Source organism: Triticum dicoccoides, chromosome 1B, assembly GCF_002162155.2.
Source record: "Triticum dicoccoides isolate Atlit2015 ecotype Zavitan chromosome 1B, WEW_v2.0, whole genome shotgun sequence".
NCBI classification, from domain to species: Eukaryota; Viridiplantae; Streptophyta; class Magnoliopsida; order Poales; family Poaceae; genus Triticum; species Triticum dicoccoides.
Genome location: NC_041381.1, coordinates 318,369,599 through 318,385,917, shown reverse-complemented (window position 1 = coordinate 318,385,917; position 16,319 = coordinate 318,369,599). Strand labels below are relative to the sequence as shown.

At 42.9% G+C, this 16,319-nt stretch overlaps 1 protein-coding gene across 2 annotated transcripts in view; it reads right to left on the bottom strand.

Moving 5' to 3' along the window:
- Nucleotides 1–11,004: 11,004 nt before the first annotated feature.
- LOC119332770 (probable methyltransferase PMT8) overlaps nt 11,005–16,319 on the bottom strand; it is a 5,987-nt gene continuing 672 nt past the window's right edge. Inside the window, exons 1-8 of one of the 2 annotated variants that reach the window (XM_037605931.1) lie at nt 15,572–15,983; nt 15,119–15,481; nt 14,863–15,027; nt 14,343–14,525; nt 13,610–14,204; nt 12,845–12,957; nt 12,540–12,760; nt 11,005–11,787 (exon numbers count right to left, since the gene is read on the bottom strand). In XM_037605931.1, the coding sequence (XP_037461828.1) occupies nt 11,466–11,787; nt 12,540–12,760; nt 12,845–12,957; nt 13,610–14,204; nt 14,343–14,525; nt 14,863–15,027; nt 15,119–15,370 (1,851 nt within the window). In that variant the 5' untranslated portion in view covers nt 15,371–15,481; nt 15,572–15,983 and the 3' untranslated portion in view covers nt 11,005–11,465. Of the gene's footprint in view, nt 11,788–12,539; nt 12,761–12,844; nt 12,958–13,609; nt 14,205–14,342; nt 14,526–14,862; nt 15,028–15,118; nt 15,482–15,571; nt 15,984–16,319 lie in introns of those variants that run through there. The other variant, XM_037605925.1, reaches the window with a different exon arrangement.

The following is a 16,319-nucleotide window of genomic DNA, read 5'->3' as shown; positions in this document are numbered from 1 at the left end:
TAGAATTTTCTGGAAAGCATAAGGAGTGTTTGAAAGGAGTTATTCAAAGAAAGACCTCGGTAAAGTTGCTTACACATTGAGCATCAAGATCTATAGAGATAGATCAACACGCTTGATAAGATTTTTCAATGAGTACATACTTTGATAAGATTTTGAGGTAGTTCAAAATGGAACAGTCAAAGAAGGAGTTCTTTCCTGTGTTGCAAGGTGTAAAGTTGAGTAAGACTCAAAACCCGACCATGGCAGAAAATAGAAAGAGAATGAAAAGTCATTCCCTATGCCTCAGTCATAGGTTCTATAAAGTATGCTATGTTGTGTACCAGACCTATTGTATACCTTGCTCTGAATTTGGCAAGGGAGTACAATTTTGATCTAGGAGTAGATCACTGGGTAGCGGTCAAGAATATCCTTAGTGAGGACTAAGGAAATGTTTCTCGATTATGGAGGTGATAAAAGAGTTCGTCGTAAAGAGTTACATCGGTGCAAGCTTTTACACCAATCCAGATGACTCTAAGTCTCAATCTGGATACATATTTAAAGTGGGAGCAATTAGCTAGAGTAGCTCCGTGCAGAGCATTGTAGACATAGAATATTTGCAAAATACATACGGCTCTGAATGTGACAGACCCGTTAACTAAACTTCTCTCACGAGCAAAACATGATCATACCTTAGTACTCTTTGGGTGTTAATCACATAGCGATGTGAACTAGATTATTGACTCTAGTAAACCCTTCGGGTGTTGGTCACATGACGATATGAACTATGGGTGTTAATCACATACAGATGTGAATATTGGTGTTAAATCACATGGTGATGTGAACTAGATTATTGACTCTAGTGCAAGTGGGAGGCTGAAGGAAATATGCCCTAGAGGCAATCATAAAGTTATTATTTATTTCCTTATTTCATGATAAATGTTTATTATTCATGCTAGAATTGTATTAACCGGAAACTTAGTACATGTGTGAATACATAGACAAACAAAGTGTCACTAGTATGCCTCTACTTGACTAGCTCGTTGAATCAAAGATGGTTAAGTTTCCTAGCCATAGACATGAGTTGTCATTTGAATAACGGGATCACATCATTAGAGAATGATGTGATTGACTTGACCCATTCCGTTAGCTTAGCACTTGATCGTTTAGTATGTTGCTATTGCTTTCTTCATGGCTTATACATGTTCCTATGACTACGAGATTATGCAACTCCCGAATACCGGAGGAACACTTTGTGTGCTACCAAACGTCACAACGTAACTGGGTGATTATAAAGGTGCTCTACAGGTGTCTCTGATGGTACTTGTTCAGTTGGCATAGATTAAGATTAGGATTTGTCACTCCGATTGTCGGAGAGGTATCTCTGGGCCCTCTCGGTAATGCACATAACTATAAGCCTTGCAAGCAATGTGACTAATGAGTTAGTTGCGAGATGATGTATTATAGAACGAGTAAAGAGACTTGCCGATAACGAGATTGAGCTAGGTATTGAGATACCGACGATCGAATCTCGGACAAGTAACATATCGATGACAAAGGGAACAGCGTATGTTGTTATGCGGTTTGACCGATAAAGATCTTCGTAGAATATGTGGGAGACAATATGAGCATCCAGGTTCCGCTATTGGTTATTGACCGGAGATGTGTCTCGGTCATGTCTACATAGTTTTCGAACCCGTAGGGCCTGCACGCTTAACGTTCGGTGACGATTTATATTATGAGTTATGTGTTTTGATGTACCGAAGATAGTTCGGAGTCCTGGATGAGATCGGGGACATAACGAGGAGTCTCGAAATGGTCGAGACGTAAAGATTGATATATTGGACGACTATATTTGGACATCGGAAAGGTTCCGAGTGATTCGGGTATTTATCGGAGTACCAGAGAGTTACGGGAATTCGCCGGGGAGTATATGGTCCTTATTGGGCTTTAAGGGAGAGAGAGAGAGGCAGGCCGCGTGCCCCCCAAGGCCTAGTCCGAATTGGACTAGGGGGAGGGGCGGTGCCCCCTCCTTCCTTCTCTTCTCTCTTCCCTTCCCTTGACTCCTACTCCTACTACATGGAAGGGGGGGAATCCTACTCCCGGTGGGAGTAGGACTCCCCAGGGCGCACCATAGAGAGGGTTGGCCCCTCCCCTCCTCTACTCCTTTATATACGGGGGAGGGGGGCACCCCATGGACACACAAGTTGATCATTGATCTTTAGCCGTGTGCGGTGCCCCCTCCACCATAATCCACCTCAGTCATATCGTAGCGGTGCTTAGGCGAAGCCCTGCGTCGGTAGCTTCAGCAACACCATCATCACGCCGTCGTGCTGATGGAACTCTCCCTCGAAGCTCTACTGGATCATGAGTTCATGGGACGTCACCGAGTTGAACGTGTGCGGATCGCGGAGGTGCCGTACGTTCGGTACTTCGATCGGTCGATCGTGAAGACGTACGCCTACATCAACCGCGCTGTCATAACACTTTCGCTTATGGTCTACGAGGGTACGTGGATGACACTCTCCCCTCCCATTGCTATGCATCACCATGATCTTGCGTGTGCGTAGGAAAACTATTGAAATTACTACGTTCCCCAACAAACATATCTTATGATGCATGAGTTGTTTGTTGTGCTATCGACCAAACTACCCATGCATGCAGGTTTGTCTCACTCCCATGTGCCCTACCTGCTCTAACATCCATCATTTAACCAAGGGATAATGCCATCTAAAACCGCGTCCACGCTGTACATTATGGAATTTTGGCGAAAAGCTTATGCGCACTATAAAACAGAACAGAGGGAGTACGTTTGCCATGCTAGTACTTGGTCATTTGAAATAAGGTCATTGATATATCATGAGTTTTTGAAAGATAGAGTGAATTTGTTATATTGTGATCTCCATTTGAAGGTCAATGAGCTATGCATGAGTAAATGGAATAGAGGGAGTATGTTGCATGTTGTGGTGCGGTGTTTTCTTATGCATGATGATGTGGAAGCATTGTGATTTAAAATCCACTTAGAATGCACTAATGCATGTTGCGTGGTAGAGGGTTCTCATGCATACTACATCAAACAGATGGTAGAGGATCAAGCTGCCGATCCATCTACAGCGGGCCCATGTGTCAGTTAATGGAAGAGAGAGGTGCGTACGCGTAATTGCGGAAGCGTGCTCAACTGGCAGACATGATGACATTACAGGGTAAGGCATGATTTGGTAACACCAACACGCTGGATCAGCTCATGAATTAAGTGTCCCATCTGCTGCAGCATGTATTGTCACGTCACTGTGAAGACTCGTTGAATAGTTTCTCTAACCGATGGGGACCAATGCCTCTATGCTCATCATGTCCAATAACAAGAACCATTGGCCAAGGTTCCCGGCGCCAATTACATACCTACTCCATCCTTTCGGTTTAGTAGATGATGAGTCCTGAAATAATTTTTTGAACTACTACTTAGCAAAAGTACTCAATTAATGGGCTCGTTTTCCTCATGAAATTGTGTTTACCAACGTATTAATATCGGCAATGCATGCATGCGTGCGTGAATAACGAATGACTAGAACTCTTACATGCTTTGGTGAGTTTTCTCTTAAACCTTGCATGCAACGTTTAGCGAAGCTTTGGAATATGAACATGCGAATGTGAGAGACTACAATCGTCATGCATGCATGCAACAGTCGCAGAAAAACGCGTGTGACGCCCTAAGAGCAAGTACAATAGTGGGCTATAAGCCTGCTTACATGGCACTTTTGCCTATGTGGAGGAGAGAGACAAGGAAAAAGTAAAGGAGTGGGCTCTCATGCAAGAGCCAGGCTCTATGCATGCTCCTGGGTAAAGGCATTTAATGAGAAGAAAGAGATAGAGAGAAAGTGAAAAAAAGTTGGGCTTATAGCCAACCTTATAGCCAACTCTATTGTATGAGTAAATAATATTGCTAACTCTTGATGGCATGACATGTCTATATAGCCAGCAACACCCACATGTACACATGCACGCACGCATGTATGTGTACATCACACAAAGGAACACACACGCTCACGCTTAAGTGCTCAACCTACATGTGCATGCAAACACATACACAGCCAGGGTGGTTCCCACGCAAGGATTGGACTCCTGTCGCGCCTGCGTAAAGTTTTGTTCAACTTATTTCTTTCGTCTGCCAACTAACAGGTGGGACCCAGAAACCATGGGTCAATTTAACCAGTCAACAAATTGCCACGTACACTATTTGGCCGGTCAACATAGTGCAATAGGTGCTCTACGGTGAGCTAGTGATCGTATAAACACCATAAAATGTATATATTGACCGTAATGAGCGTATGACCGTATGTTTACAAATACAACGATCGCCAGTGTATTTATCTCATTTCAAATTAAGCCATATTAACCAGAAAGGAGGCGGTATGGACTAGTAGTACTAGCATTACTACTTTGTTGTGTCCCGTCAACTCGCAGAACAAGGAGAAGCTTGCTTACTACACTACGCCCTCTCCCTCTCTCATGACGCGGTGGCTCGCAAGATGAGAAGAACAAGGAGAAGCTTGCTTACTACACCCTCTCCCTCTCCCACACGTGTGGTGGCTCACAGGACGAGGAGAAGCTTTTGATTACTGCGCACTCTCCCTCGCCCAGGCGGTTGATATCTACTACACAACTTGTTCTTGTAGACTCGTGTTGGGCCTCCAAGCGCAGAGTTTTGTAGGACAGTAGCAAATTTCCCTCAAGTGGATGACCTAAGGTTTATCAATCCGTGGGAGGTGTAGGATGAAGATGGTCTCTCTCAAACAACCCTGCAACCAAATAACAAAAAGACTCTTGTGTCCCCATCACACCGAATACAATGGTAATTTGCATATATGCACTAGTTCAGCGAAGAGATGGTAATAAAAGCGTATTAATGATACTATATATTGATTTTTGTAATAGGAACAATAAAAAACAGCAAGGTAGCAATTGATAAAATGGAGCACAAACTAATAACAACTTTATTATTGCCTCTAGGGCATATTTCCTTCACTATGTGTCCATAGTTAGTAGCTAGATGGCTTCTTCTCTCTTTTTGATCTTCAATACAATGTTCTCCTCGATGTGCTTAGAGATCTATTTGATGTATTGACTTTTTGTGGTGTGTTTGTTGGGATCCGATGAATTGTGAGTTTATGATCAGATCTATCCATGAATATTACTTGAATTTTCTCTGAACTCTTTTATGCTTGATTGTTATAGCCTCGTATTTCTTCTCTAATTTATTGGTTTGGTTTGGTCAACTAGATTGATTTATCTTGCCATGGGAAGAGATGCTTTGTGATGGGTTCGATCTTGCGGTGCTCAATCCCAGTGACAGAAAGGGACATGAAACGCACGTATCATTGCTATTAAGGGTAACAAGATGGGATTTATTTCATACGTGAGTTTATCTTGTCTACATCATGTCATCTTGCTTAAGGTGTTACTCCGTTCTTCCATGAACTTAATACACTAGATGCATGGTGGATAGCGGTCGATGTGTGGAGTAATAGTAGTAGATGCAGAATCGTTTCGGTCTACTTATCTTGGATGTGATGCCTATATACATGATCATTGCCTTGGATATCGTTATAATTATTTGTTTTTTTGTCAATTGCCCAACAGTAATTTGTCTACCCACCGTATGCTATTTTTATGAGAGAAGCCTCTAGTGAAAACTATGGCCCCGGGGTCTATTTTCTATCATATATTAAAACCAAAAATATCTCGCTGCAATTTTCTTTATTTTATATTGTATTTTTTATTTGATCTGTCTATCAAAAACTATATTTTTTAATCTTGCTCGTAACCGTTGAAGGATTGACAACCCCTCTACGCGTTGGGTTGCAAGTATTTGTTATTTGTGTGCAGGTGTTGTTTACATAGTGTTGCTTGATTCTCCTATTGGATTGATAACCTTGATTTCATAACTGAGGGAAATACTTATCTCTACTATATTGAATCATCCTCTCCTCTTCGGGGAATCCCAACGCAGCTCACAAGTAGTGTGCTATTAGTCAAAGGACCATGCATGTGCAAACCTCGATGGTAAACCTCATTGCCTCACAATGTTTCCCTGCAACACATATAAGTCAGATCTTGATCAAGTTATTTAGTACAACCAAACTCGAGTTATTTCTCACATGCATAACAATACAAAACTGTACCCACAACAAATGAACATCAGATTGCAGAATTGAACCAAACAGTTGACTGGACAGTGGAACAAATGAACCAAACAGTTAACTGAGCACCACATTGCAGAATAGAACATATACTAGAAGATAAGACAGTTAACCAAACCAAGAATGCTTGATAACTACTAGGAAATGTAGCAATTGTTGGACAAAACTGTTAACTGAACATTACATTTTAGAATATCAAATCGCATATTAACATTACAAAGGACAATTCACTAGAAGGCACCGGCGGTGGCCTCGAGAAAACACCACGAGTTGTATTTTAAAGTAGCCAATCGCGTGGCGGCGTTGATGGTGGCCGCAAAGGCGAGGTGCTCCTCCAAGATCTAGCGGTCGACACGCATGGCAGCCATTGCGAACTCATCTGTGCGTCCGGCCGCGATTTGCTTCTCCGCTGTCATATGCTCCTGAGCTCCTCGCTATATTGCGTGCAAAGTGGCTTTGAGCGGTGCTTATTTGGAGGACGGGGCAGTGATTTGGGCGGAAGGTGTCGTGCAGTCGGTTGGGGCATGTGGGATGGAGAAGGAGGAGGAGGATGGGGATGGGGTGTGGATTACCTGACTATATTGACGAGGCCGCGCAGCAAGAAGAAGGGTCGCCGGCGAGGAGGCGGCGCTGCAAGTAAGCAGCGAAGGTTTGAATTTGGAAAGGAAGGAGGAACAGTGGAAATATGACTTTTTGTCGGGGGAAGGGAGCTAGATATTTCCGCAGTTGCCGAATTTTTTTGCTCGGTGCCGCGAGAAACTGGTGCGAAGTGTGGTTGAAGCGCGAGCAGTGGACTGTAGGCGATGAAGCTTCCGGTGTAAGCCATACAAGAGTGTGCACCAAGATATTTTGTATCGCATCGCACATGATTCTTGCTAGTGAACTGTTTGTGGTGTACCTAATTTTTTCATTCTGATTTGAAAGACAAAATGATGTTACAGAGGGAAAGGACGGTGTTTGAATTGCTAGAACATTTATCTGCAGTGAACATGCAACTATATGAGTGTCGTGTTAAAATTTGAAATTATTCAGGGTTCATTTCGCCTTTTTAATACATTAATTGAGTTTCTCGGCATTTAATGTGCATAATTCAAATTTGAATTACAAGCGCATGCTCCAGTGCACCGAAATGAGTTGAAAAATCATATATGTGCCCTTGGGTGAATGTTTAGGTACCATGCAAGAAATGGGAATGAATTTCAAACACCTCGGGATCGTGGCTCGGACGGAAACATTGAGATACTTGGTTTTAAAATTCCTGTAAATCCAAAAAATACCTAAAAATCATGAAACTTGGCATGGTATCATGAAATGGCACCGACATGTTGTGGTAAAAAAATTGTCCGATTTGGACAAGTTTTGGTATAACCTTCTTACAAAATAGAGCTTCTCTCAAGAAGCCTCATGGTTCCGAGAGAGGACATTTCACCTCTGTGTGCGAAATGACATACACCGCCTCTTCCCACCTTGATTTCTTTTATAGAGGCAACATAGACGAGTAGGAGTATCGTGCTAATTTTGGAATTAATCCGGGTACGTCTGGTCTTTTTTATACATTAATTGAGCTTTCTAGGCATTTAATGTGCATAATTCAAATTTGAGCTACAGGCACATGCTCCAGTACATCAAAGTTGGTTGAAAAATCATATGTGTGTCCTTGAGTGAATGTTTAGGTCCCATGCAAGAAATGAGAATGAATTTCAAACATCTAGGCGTCGTGGCTCGGCCGAAAACATTGAGAAACTTGGTTTTTGAATTCATGTAAGTCCAAAACTCACCTGAAAATCATGAAACTTGCATGGTCTCATGACATGGCACCAATATGTTGTGGTAAAAAATTTGTCCGTTAGTTTGATAGTTTTGACAGTAGCGGTAACAATAGCAGTAATGACAGTGACAGTAATAGTAACTGTTTTGTAGTGATTGTAACGGAAGCAGCTATAGTAGTAACTTAGCAAAGACAATATGAGCAAAGCGTAGGCATTGGATCAGCGATGGATATTTGCATGGATAATATTCATCATGCAACAGTCACAACCTAGAGTGATACACAATAGCTCCAGTCCATCAATTCATTGTAGGCATGTATTCCATATAGTCATACGTGCTTATAATAAGAATTTGTATGACATCTTTTGTCCTGCCCTCTCGTGGCAGCGGAGTCCTTAAGAAAATCTAAGGGTAATTAAGGCCTCTTTTTAATAGAGAATCGGATCAAAGCATTAACACATAGTGAATACATGAACTCCTCAAATTACAGTCATCCAGTATCCCAATTATTTTCACCTTGGGTCTACGGTTCGAAACAATAACAAGTGCATATAACTAATAGATAGGATCAAGAACTCAAATAAATTCATGGAAACATAAAGGGTTCAGATCTGAAATCATGGCACTCGGGCCCTAGTGACAAGCATTAAGCATAGCAAAGTCATAGCAACATCAATCTCAGAACATAGTGGATACTAGGGATCAAGCCCTAACAAATTGACTCCATTACATGACAAATATCATCCATCTCCATCACTTCCAACAAGCCTACGAAGGAATTACTCACTCCCGGTGGTGAGCATCATGGAATTGTTGATGGAGAAGGATTGATGATGACAGTGACGACGAATCCCCCTCTCCGGGGCCCCGAACGAACTCCAGATCAGCCCTCCCGATGAAGAACAGGAGGTGGCGGCGCCTCCATATCGTAAAACGCGATAATTCTTTCTCTCTGATTTTTTTCTCCACGAGACGAAACTTATAGGACAAGAGGTAGGGAAAACGGAGGCCTGAGAGGCCCACAGGCCATTGTGGTGCGCCCTAGGGGGCGCGCCACCTGAGCTTGTGGCCCTGTGGTGGCCCGCCTCCAATATATCTTTTCGCCGGTATTTTTAATTAATTCCAAAATAATTCTTCGTAAATTTTCAACCAAATCTGAGAACTTTATTTCTGCACAAAAACTACACCATGGTAGTTCTGCTGAAAATAGCGTCAGACCGGGTTAGTTTAATTCAAATCATGCAAATTAGAGTCTGAAACAAAAGCATAAGTGTTTGGAAAAGTAGATACGTTTGACACGTATCACTTCTCCTTCTGTGCCCTTCTCTTTGGCAGAGCCATCTTCATATGTTTAATTTTTTTTGTCTTCTGTCTTGCCTCCTCTTCATATCTTTAAAAAAAATTGTCTTCTGTCTTGCCTCCTCTTCCTTTCCAAAAGCAAACTCATTAAAAATTTGTCTTTCTCACTTCTCTATTGTGTCTGCATCCTCACCAACAAACAAATCCTCATACTCATCCTATGATTGAAAACCCTTTTCTGCCTTCTATTTCTACCTCTTCTCTTCATATCCTTTTCTTGACTTTTTGGTCTCAACATAAATATCAAACTCCTCATCATCACTTGAGTTATAGGCAAGATGCTCATTGTATATCTGCTGAACTTTTTCACCAGCATCACTATACTCTTCATCTGAGAGCAAATGACACTAATCTTAACCATTCACTTATGTTAACTGAATTTCCTCCTCTCCATATGGATTCTCAGCAAACCTTGAATGCTAATCCTGACTAGCCACTACATGCACCTACGCATTATTAAGACCAACAGCAACATTCTTATGAGCAGAACCAACAGCATCAAGAGGAGGTGCAAAGGCAATTGGAGCAGAATCAACAGGAATTGGAGCAGAGGCAACATTAATTGGAGCAGGAGCAACATCAATTGGAGCTTGATCATCAGCAACTGCTCCATGCTCAACAAGAACTGCTCCATGCTCAACAAGAACTACTCCATGGTCAGCATCAGCTAGAGTTGGTTCAGTAAACCAGCCAGGCCTCCTATAACAATGCAATTCAACACTTTGTCATGCATTGTATTCTTCAACCATGTTCTCGATTGTAGTTTGATATGTCAGTTCAATAATCCTCATCCTCCTATTAGTTGGGTTCAACATTTTTAAGTTGTTTCTATAGTAAAGAAAATCATTTCTGCTTTAACCCTAGTTGCGCCAATTCATCCTTCAAGTTATCAAAAGTAATTGTGTCTAGATACCAAGGCCCAGGACGAGGTTGAATAACCAGGCGCGGCCCTTTCTCCGCCACACGGAGAGGGTGCGACAACCTGGTGCGGCCAAACCAGTTTGGCGCGTCCAGACCTCGTGGGCACAGACACCAGACCTGTTTGGGTGCACCAGAGTTTAACCGGTTCATGATTTAAAAAAATACTCCCTCCGTCTCATAATGTAAGACGTCTTACATTATGACGAGGTTGAATAACCAGGCGCGGCCCTTTCTCCGCCACACGGAGAGGGTGCGACAACCTGGTGCGGCCAAACCAGTTTGGCGCGTCCAGACCTCGTGGGCACAGACACCAGGCCTGTTTGGGTGCACCAGAGTTTAACCGGTTCATGATTTAAAAAAATACTCCCTCCGTCTCATAATGTAAGACGTCTTACATTATGAGACGGAGGGAGTAGAAACAAAACCAATGGCAAAAAAACCAAGTTCATGGCATGACAAATCAACATCAAATTGGGATAGAAGTAAAATTGAGGGTAATTTGTATCATACTAGGGCAAAATGTGGAACGAATCTTTAAACTAAAGGTAAAAATATGACCAAACGTCGATTTGGGGGTAATTTTTGTGACAAGCATCAATCTTGGGGGTAAAAAGTGTGAAAGAAATATTTAAATTAGGGGTAAAAATGTGAGCAAATGACGATTTGGGGGTAACTTCTGTCACAAGCGTTTCCTGATTTCATATTCTCTCTTCAGCGTCTAGGTGTTGTATTTGCTAGCTCTATCGGTTAAGAAAGAGACAAGAGGGAGAACAGACAGAACTTCAGAAGCACCACATTCTTCAGGTATACATTCCTTGGTGGTTTGAGGCCACTATCCCTAGCTAAACCTCGTTTCCCCAAAATATGTTTACAGTTGAATCTTCTTACAATAAGCACCGAATCTGTTTACTAACGCCACTTCAACAAATGGACGGGAAGCACCTAACTGAAGCTCAACAAGAAAAAGGTTTATTTCCTAACCAGGCTAGAGAACAAACATTTAACTTACGATTACAGTATCTGTGGAGACAACAAAAGGAGAGGGCTTGAGCTCAGCCTTCCGGACACTGGCCATATCCTGAGAAACATTCTATCTTCACGTGGATAGTAGGACTGAAATTCTACTCACTACTCCTGGAGCAGCAATACTGAATCACGAATTTGGAGGGAGCAACTGAGCCTTCGCTTCTTGGCTCCTGAGCTGCAGATGCTGACGATGCCAAAGAAACTCGAACCAAAGGATTACGTCGAGTCCTGTGAACCTCCTTCTGGTAGCCACAATTTCTTCCGGATTATGAGTATCATTTCATTCTCCTCAGATTCCGGACTGGACTCACCATCCACAACGGTTACTGCCTCCCAGTGAAGTGCATTGAGATACTTCTTGATGAATACAATGATAGGGGCCTTGTCTCTCACAATGATAAAACCAGTTGGCCTGAGTATACGATCCATTTCAAGGAGCAGATCTTCAGCACTGCAACCTCTTTTCTCAAGGTCGGTGAAGACTGTCCACGCATGTAGAAGATCATATGTTCGAGGATAAGTAGAGAATGCCTCACACCTGCAAACAAATTATTGTATTTGAATACAACTGTCGAACAAACCGGCCAGCAACGGTACAAACTGCATAGTATAATTCTGCAGGGAGAAAGCTGCAGTAATTGAAAATAAACATTTGCAAAGAAATCATGGACACTTCACTTTGAGCCAGAAAAATGGTTTTTTTATTCAACAATATATTCTCCATTTCCATAGTATCTTGGAAAGTGATTCTATTTCTTGAAAACCTAGAGAAGGGCTTCCGGCTTCGAGCTCTATGGCTTTATTGTCATTTCACTGTAAGCGCACAAGAATACAAAAAAAGGAACTGCTGAACTGCGACATACAAGGTGTACTGGTGCAGCTTAAAAAAAATTAAGACGCTAAAGGAAAAAGGCAAAGGGTTAAACTACCATCGTAGCAAGCTAACCAATTTGTTTTGATAGCAACAACATATTCTGAGATGAAAGCTTGGCAAGTAGCATAATAGACCTACTGATCTCACAATGTTTACTTTCCTCGAACTTACTGAGGTGACACAATGCAATACCAGGGGTAAATTCTAGCAAGGAATATTTCCTGCCAAAGCAATGAGGGTTTTATCCTTAATGTTCTCATGGCACATGAGAAGCTCGACCAGTGATTAAGAAGGTTGGTAGCAGTACTGTTTCCATCATAAAACATTATTAATGCCTTGCAGATACAAGGATCAAAATCTCCTTCTATGTACTAAAATCTAACAAAACCATAGTCCTAATGTGAATTGAAGCATACCAGTCGTGTGTAGAGCCTATGAGCCCTCTGTCATAGATTATCTTAAGGGTGTTTGGTCCATCATGGGACACAGCATTCATCACCCATACATCCTTTTCCTTGAGAGCAGCAGCAAATGATCCAAAGTTTGCTTTCATGTCCATGATGTTTCTAATACTCTCTGGTTTTACCTTTGGGCGCAATAAATTCCAATAATTATCTACTCTTTGCTGCCACATTTCCTGCACGGAGACATTTCATCTAAGATCCTTGAAGGATTATTTGGAAATAATTGAAGTTATGAAGACATAATATGATCAACTTACCGTATCTTTTTCAAATGTGTCAGCTGTAACATACAAATCTGCAAGACGAGGAGGTGGGGTTGTTAATCGAGCAGGCCAAGGAGCCAATCCACTTCCCCCATCCCTGTGCATTTCTGCAAATATTAAATCAATTGTCACTTCACTTGAGATGCAAATTAGCTGCAAAATGTCGTGAGGGAAAAGGAAGAAAAGAAATGGTATATATCTCCATGTTTCTACTGCTGACAGAGTACAGGGATGACAATTAATAGGGAGTGGAAATCAGAAGGATTCGATTGTTTCAACACTAATGACCATAAACCATCCTACCTGTTAGCATAACCAAACCTCCATGAAACCACAAATTAACACAAATGCTACTTTGGTTATTACTTTAACTCCCAAATTCCAACATTCCTGGAAGCATGGTGAGAGGGACAAAGAGGAAATAACCCAAACTGAAGATCCTTTGTTTACCAGTACTGACAAGTGTGTGTGTGCTTATGTGTGTGCGCACACTTTTTTTAGACAAAACAAAACGGAAAGATGCATCCTTGCAGCACACAGTGGCTATAAATCATAGCTAATGTTTCCTGTCACTCAAATTCTTTTCCAACAACAGTAATCTAACGTGCAGCAAACAACACCCATGAAACAATTCACAAGCCGACCAGTTTGAAGTACCACAAGCACTAGAGAAGGAAGATGACAATATATCAAGTATTCAGCCAGTAGATAAGCAATAAAAGGTAAAAATTTACAACTGGAATAGGATAAACTACTCACGTTCTGGATATGGAGTAATGCAAGCTTCCATTGTCACTCCCCATACTGAATCTGGATCATCACCACTTTTGCATAGAGGTGGATTTGTACCACGCGGCCGGCTCCTGTAGCAATCATTGTTCAGAGGCTTGACCCAAATAACTGTCTGGTTTTTTTTCTCTGCAATTTTCCAGCACATCCTTTCTGCAAGGGAACTCATTTCTTTCCAGATTCTACGATCCTCCTCATCCTGTGCGTATGCCTCAGGAGATGAATAAGCAAAATAACCTCCAGGCCTGAGTAATCTGTCCAGTTCAAGCATAAGAATTCCATCTCTCTGAAGCCAATCAATCCTGCAACGAGAACAGTGGGCTAATTCAAACGATCTACTGGGGTATGGAAGCCTTTTTGTTCCCAAAACACCAAGATAAGCAGGGATCCCCCTTTCAAGAGCAAATTGGATCTGGTTCTGATGTACATCGTTTGGTGCCAAAGACATCGCTATGACATTCGATGAAAGAAGATATCCTCCAAAACTAGCCACTCCGCAGCCCACATCAAGTACAGTACGAAGCATTCCCTCATTGTTTATAATGTTATCTTTGAAGTTTAGCATCTGTCGGATAGTAGAAGAAATGAATCACAAAGTGAAGCTTACAGTCAAAAAAAGTGAAGCTTCACAGGGCATGGTGCTCAAATATGTGTAGCGTATCTTTAGCAGAGCATTACTGTGAAGAAGCTAAAAGATACTTACATTTGCAATGCTTGATATATATTTGTCAGCTCCATGATGAAAATGTGTTCCGCCACCTGGAAACTTAATTTTTTCGCCTGCATCAATCATCCAGTTCTGGTCTGACTTCTCTTTTGCAAGGTGAGTGTGAGGAATATTTGCTTTCCACACTATATCGCGACTTTTTGGCCATTTTATGGGAACCTGCAAAACTAATGTGGCTTAGCATGAATCAAATTAAATAGAACTATCTCACACAAGTACAAATTTGATAGGTCAGGAGAAGGTAACAAGAATGTCCAGCTACAGAGCAGGCAAAATTCTAACCATTTTCATGTGGCCAGATCAAACCTAAATCTACATGCGGAAGACAGCTTGACCACATAACGTATAATCATCAAAATTAAGTGGTTCAGCTTGAAGATATATGTTGAGGTGGTGAGTGTAGGAACCCAACTCCAGCAAATTTGTAGCTTGGAGACGTTATCAAAGTAAGGCAAGGAGAAGACAAGAAAAACCAAAGAAAGGATAATCTAGTGACCTTATAGCCATGTGGCGGTGGAATCAGGCAATTAAATCGCCTCTCAGGAGGAGGGCAATGCCGCTCATAATGCTCCATCAAGTTTAGATCCAGCTTCAGCCTCATCTGATATATCAAATTCCTATCCAAGCAGGGGATCAGCTCAGAATGCCGATCATCGCATACCTTCGGAGCAAAGCAAAAGAAAAACCTTTAGAATTATCATCATATATGTATAGACTGTTAACAAACAACTGGTTGCTGGTCCTGAACTCACAGGGAAGCTCTTGAGCTTAACGTCATTTGCATCGCCAGTCCCAAAAATTGACTCGTCTGAGCCATCGTCGCCATCTCCATCGCTGCCCCACCCAAGCGACCGAGAAAACTTGGTGCCATACTCTAGTGCCGCGCTCCCAGCCTGCCCATTGGAGCCCGAGAAATAGAGGAAGAGGAGGCAGAGGCACACGACCATGATGCAGAAGAGCACGACGGGCTTCTTGCTCTGCCCCCCGTCATTTCTCCCCCTCATTTCGGAGGATACTAGATCCTAGTAGTAGTAACCTACTGCCCCCCTAGTATAGACTGTCCTCAAGATTCATGAAGGACCACAAAAAATCCTAGTTCTGTTGGGCGCACGGATCTGCAGAAAGCAAAAACAAGCCATGAGGCCAACAATAAGATGGTATAAACAAAGTAGCAGCAAGCCGCAGTACAGTTCAAGCAACCGAACCAAAATTGAGATATGCACTGCAAGGGGGCGACGAGACGAAGCTGGAAGCCTGCCGAGAAGAGAAACCCTCGGGACAAACTAAATGCTCACACCGAACCCCGTATAAGTATGCAAAGGGGCGGCAGTGGTAAAGAGTGAAGTGGGGGGCGGATCACAAAGAGGGAAGATGAGCACTAGTGGTACTTTAAACAAAGCTCCCCTTTTTCGAGCTATTTGACTGGCAGGTTGCTTCCGATCTGCGGCGTGGTCTCGATTCCAGTTCCACGAAGCGGGCTTGGAATTCGGTTCGCCAGCACGGAAGCTCTCTGCGCAGTTGGATTAGGCAGCCGAGCATACGGCGGAAAGAAGAGCTTCGGTTTGACCCAGCGGAGACGACTGAGACGGCGACGGGCACTGCGGCCTGACTGCGGAGGAGGGGCTGCTGGCTGAGTGCGTCCGGCGCGAGGCCAGCAGCGGATTAAAAATCCCAGGGTTTGGCAACGAGGACTAGGAAGCGCAGCTAAAGACGAGCCAACCAAATCCTAACAGACGGGACAACAGAAACGAACCAACACAAAAACCCCAACACGCACGCACAGCGCGCGAATCCCACCAGACGCGAGAAACACACGCCGCGCGCGCGTTCGTGGCCGCCGCTCCCTCCCTTTCCGCGGGAGGACGCGTGGGGCACCGCAACCAGATCGCACCGCCGGGCGGCAGCGACATGGACGGCTGGACAGAGGGGGGTAGGGGGGCAGCGGAATGCGAG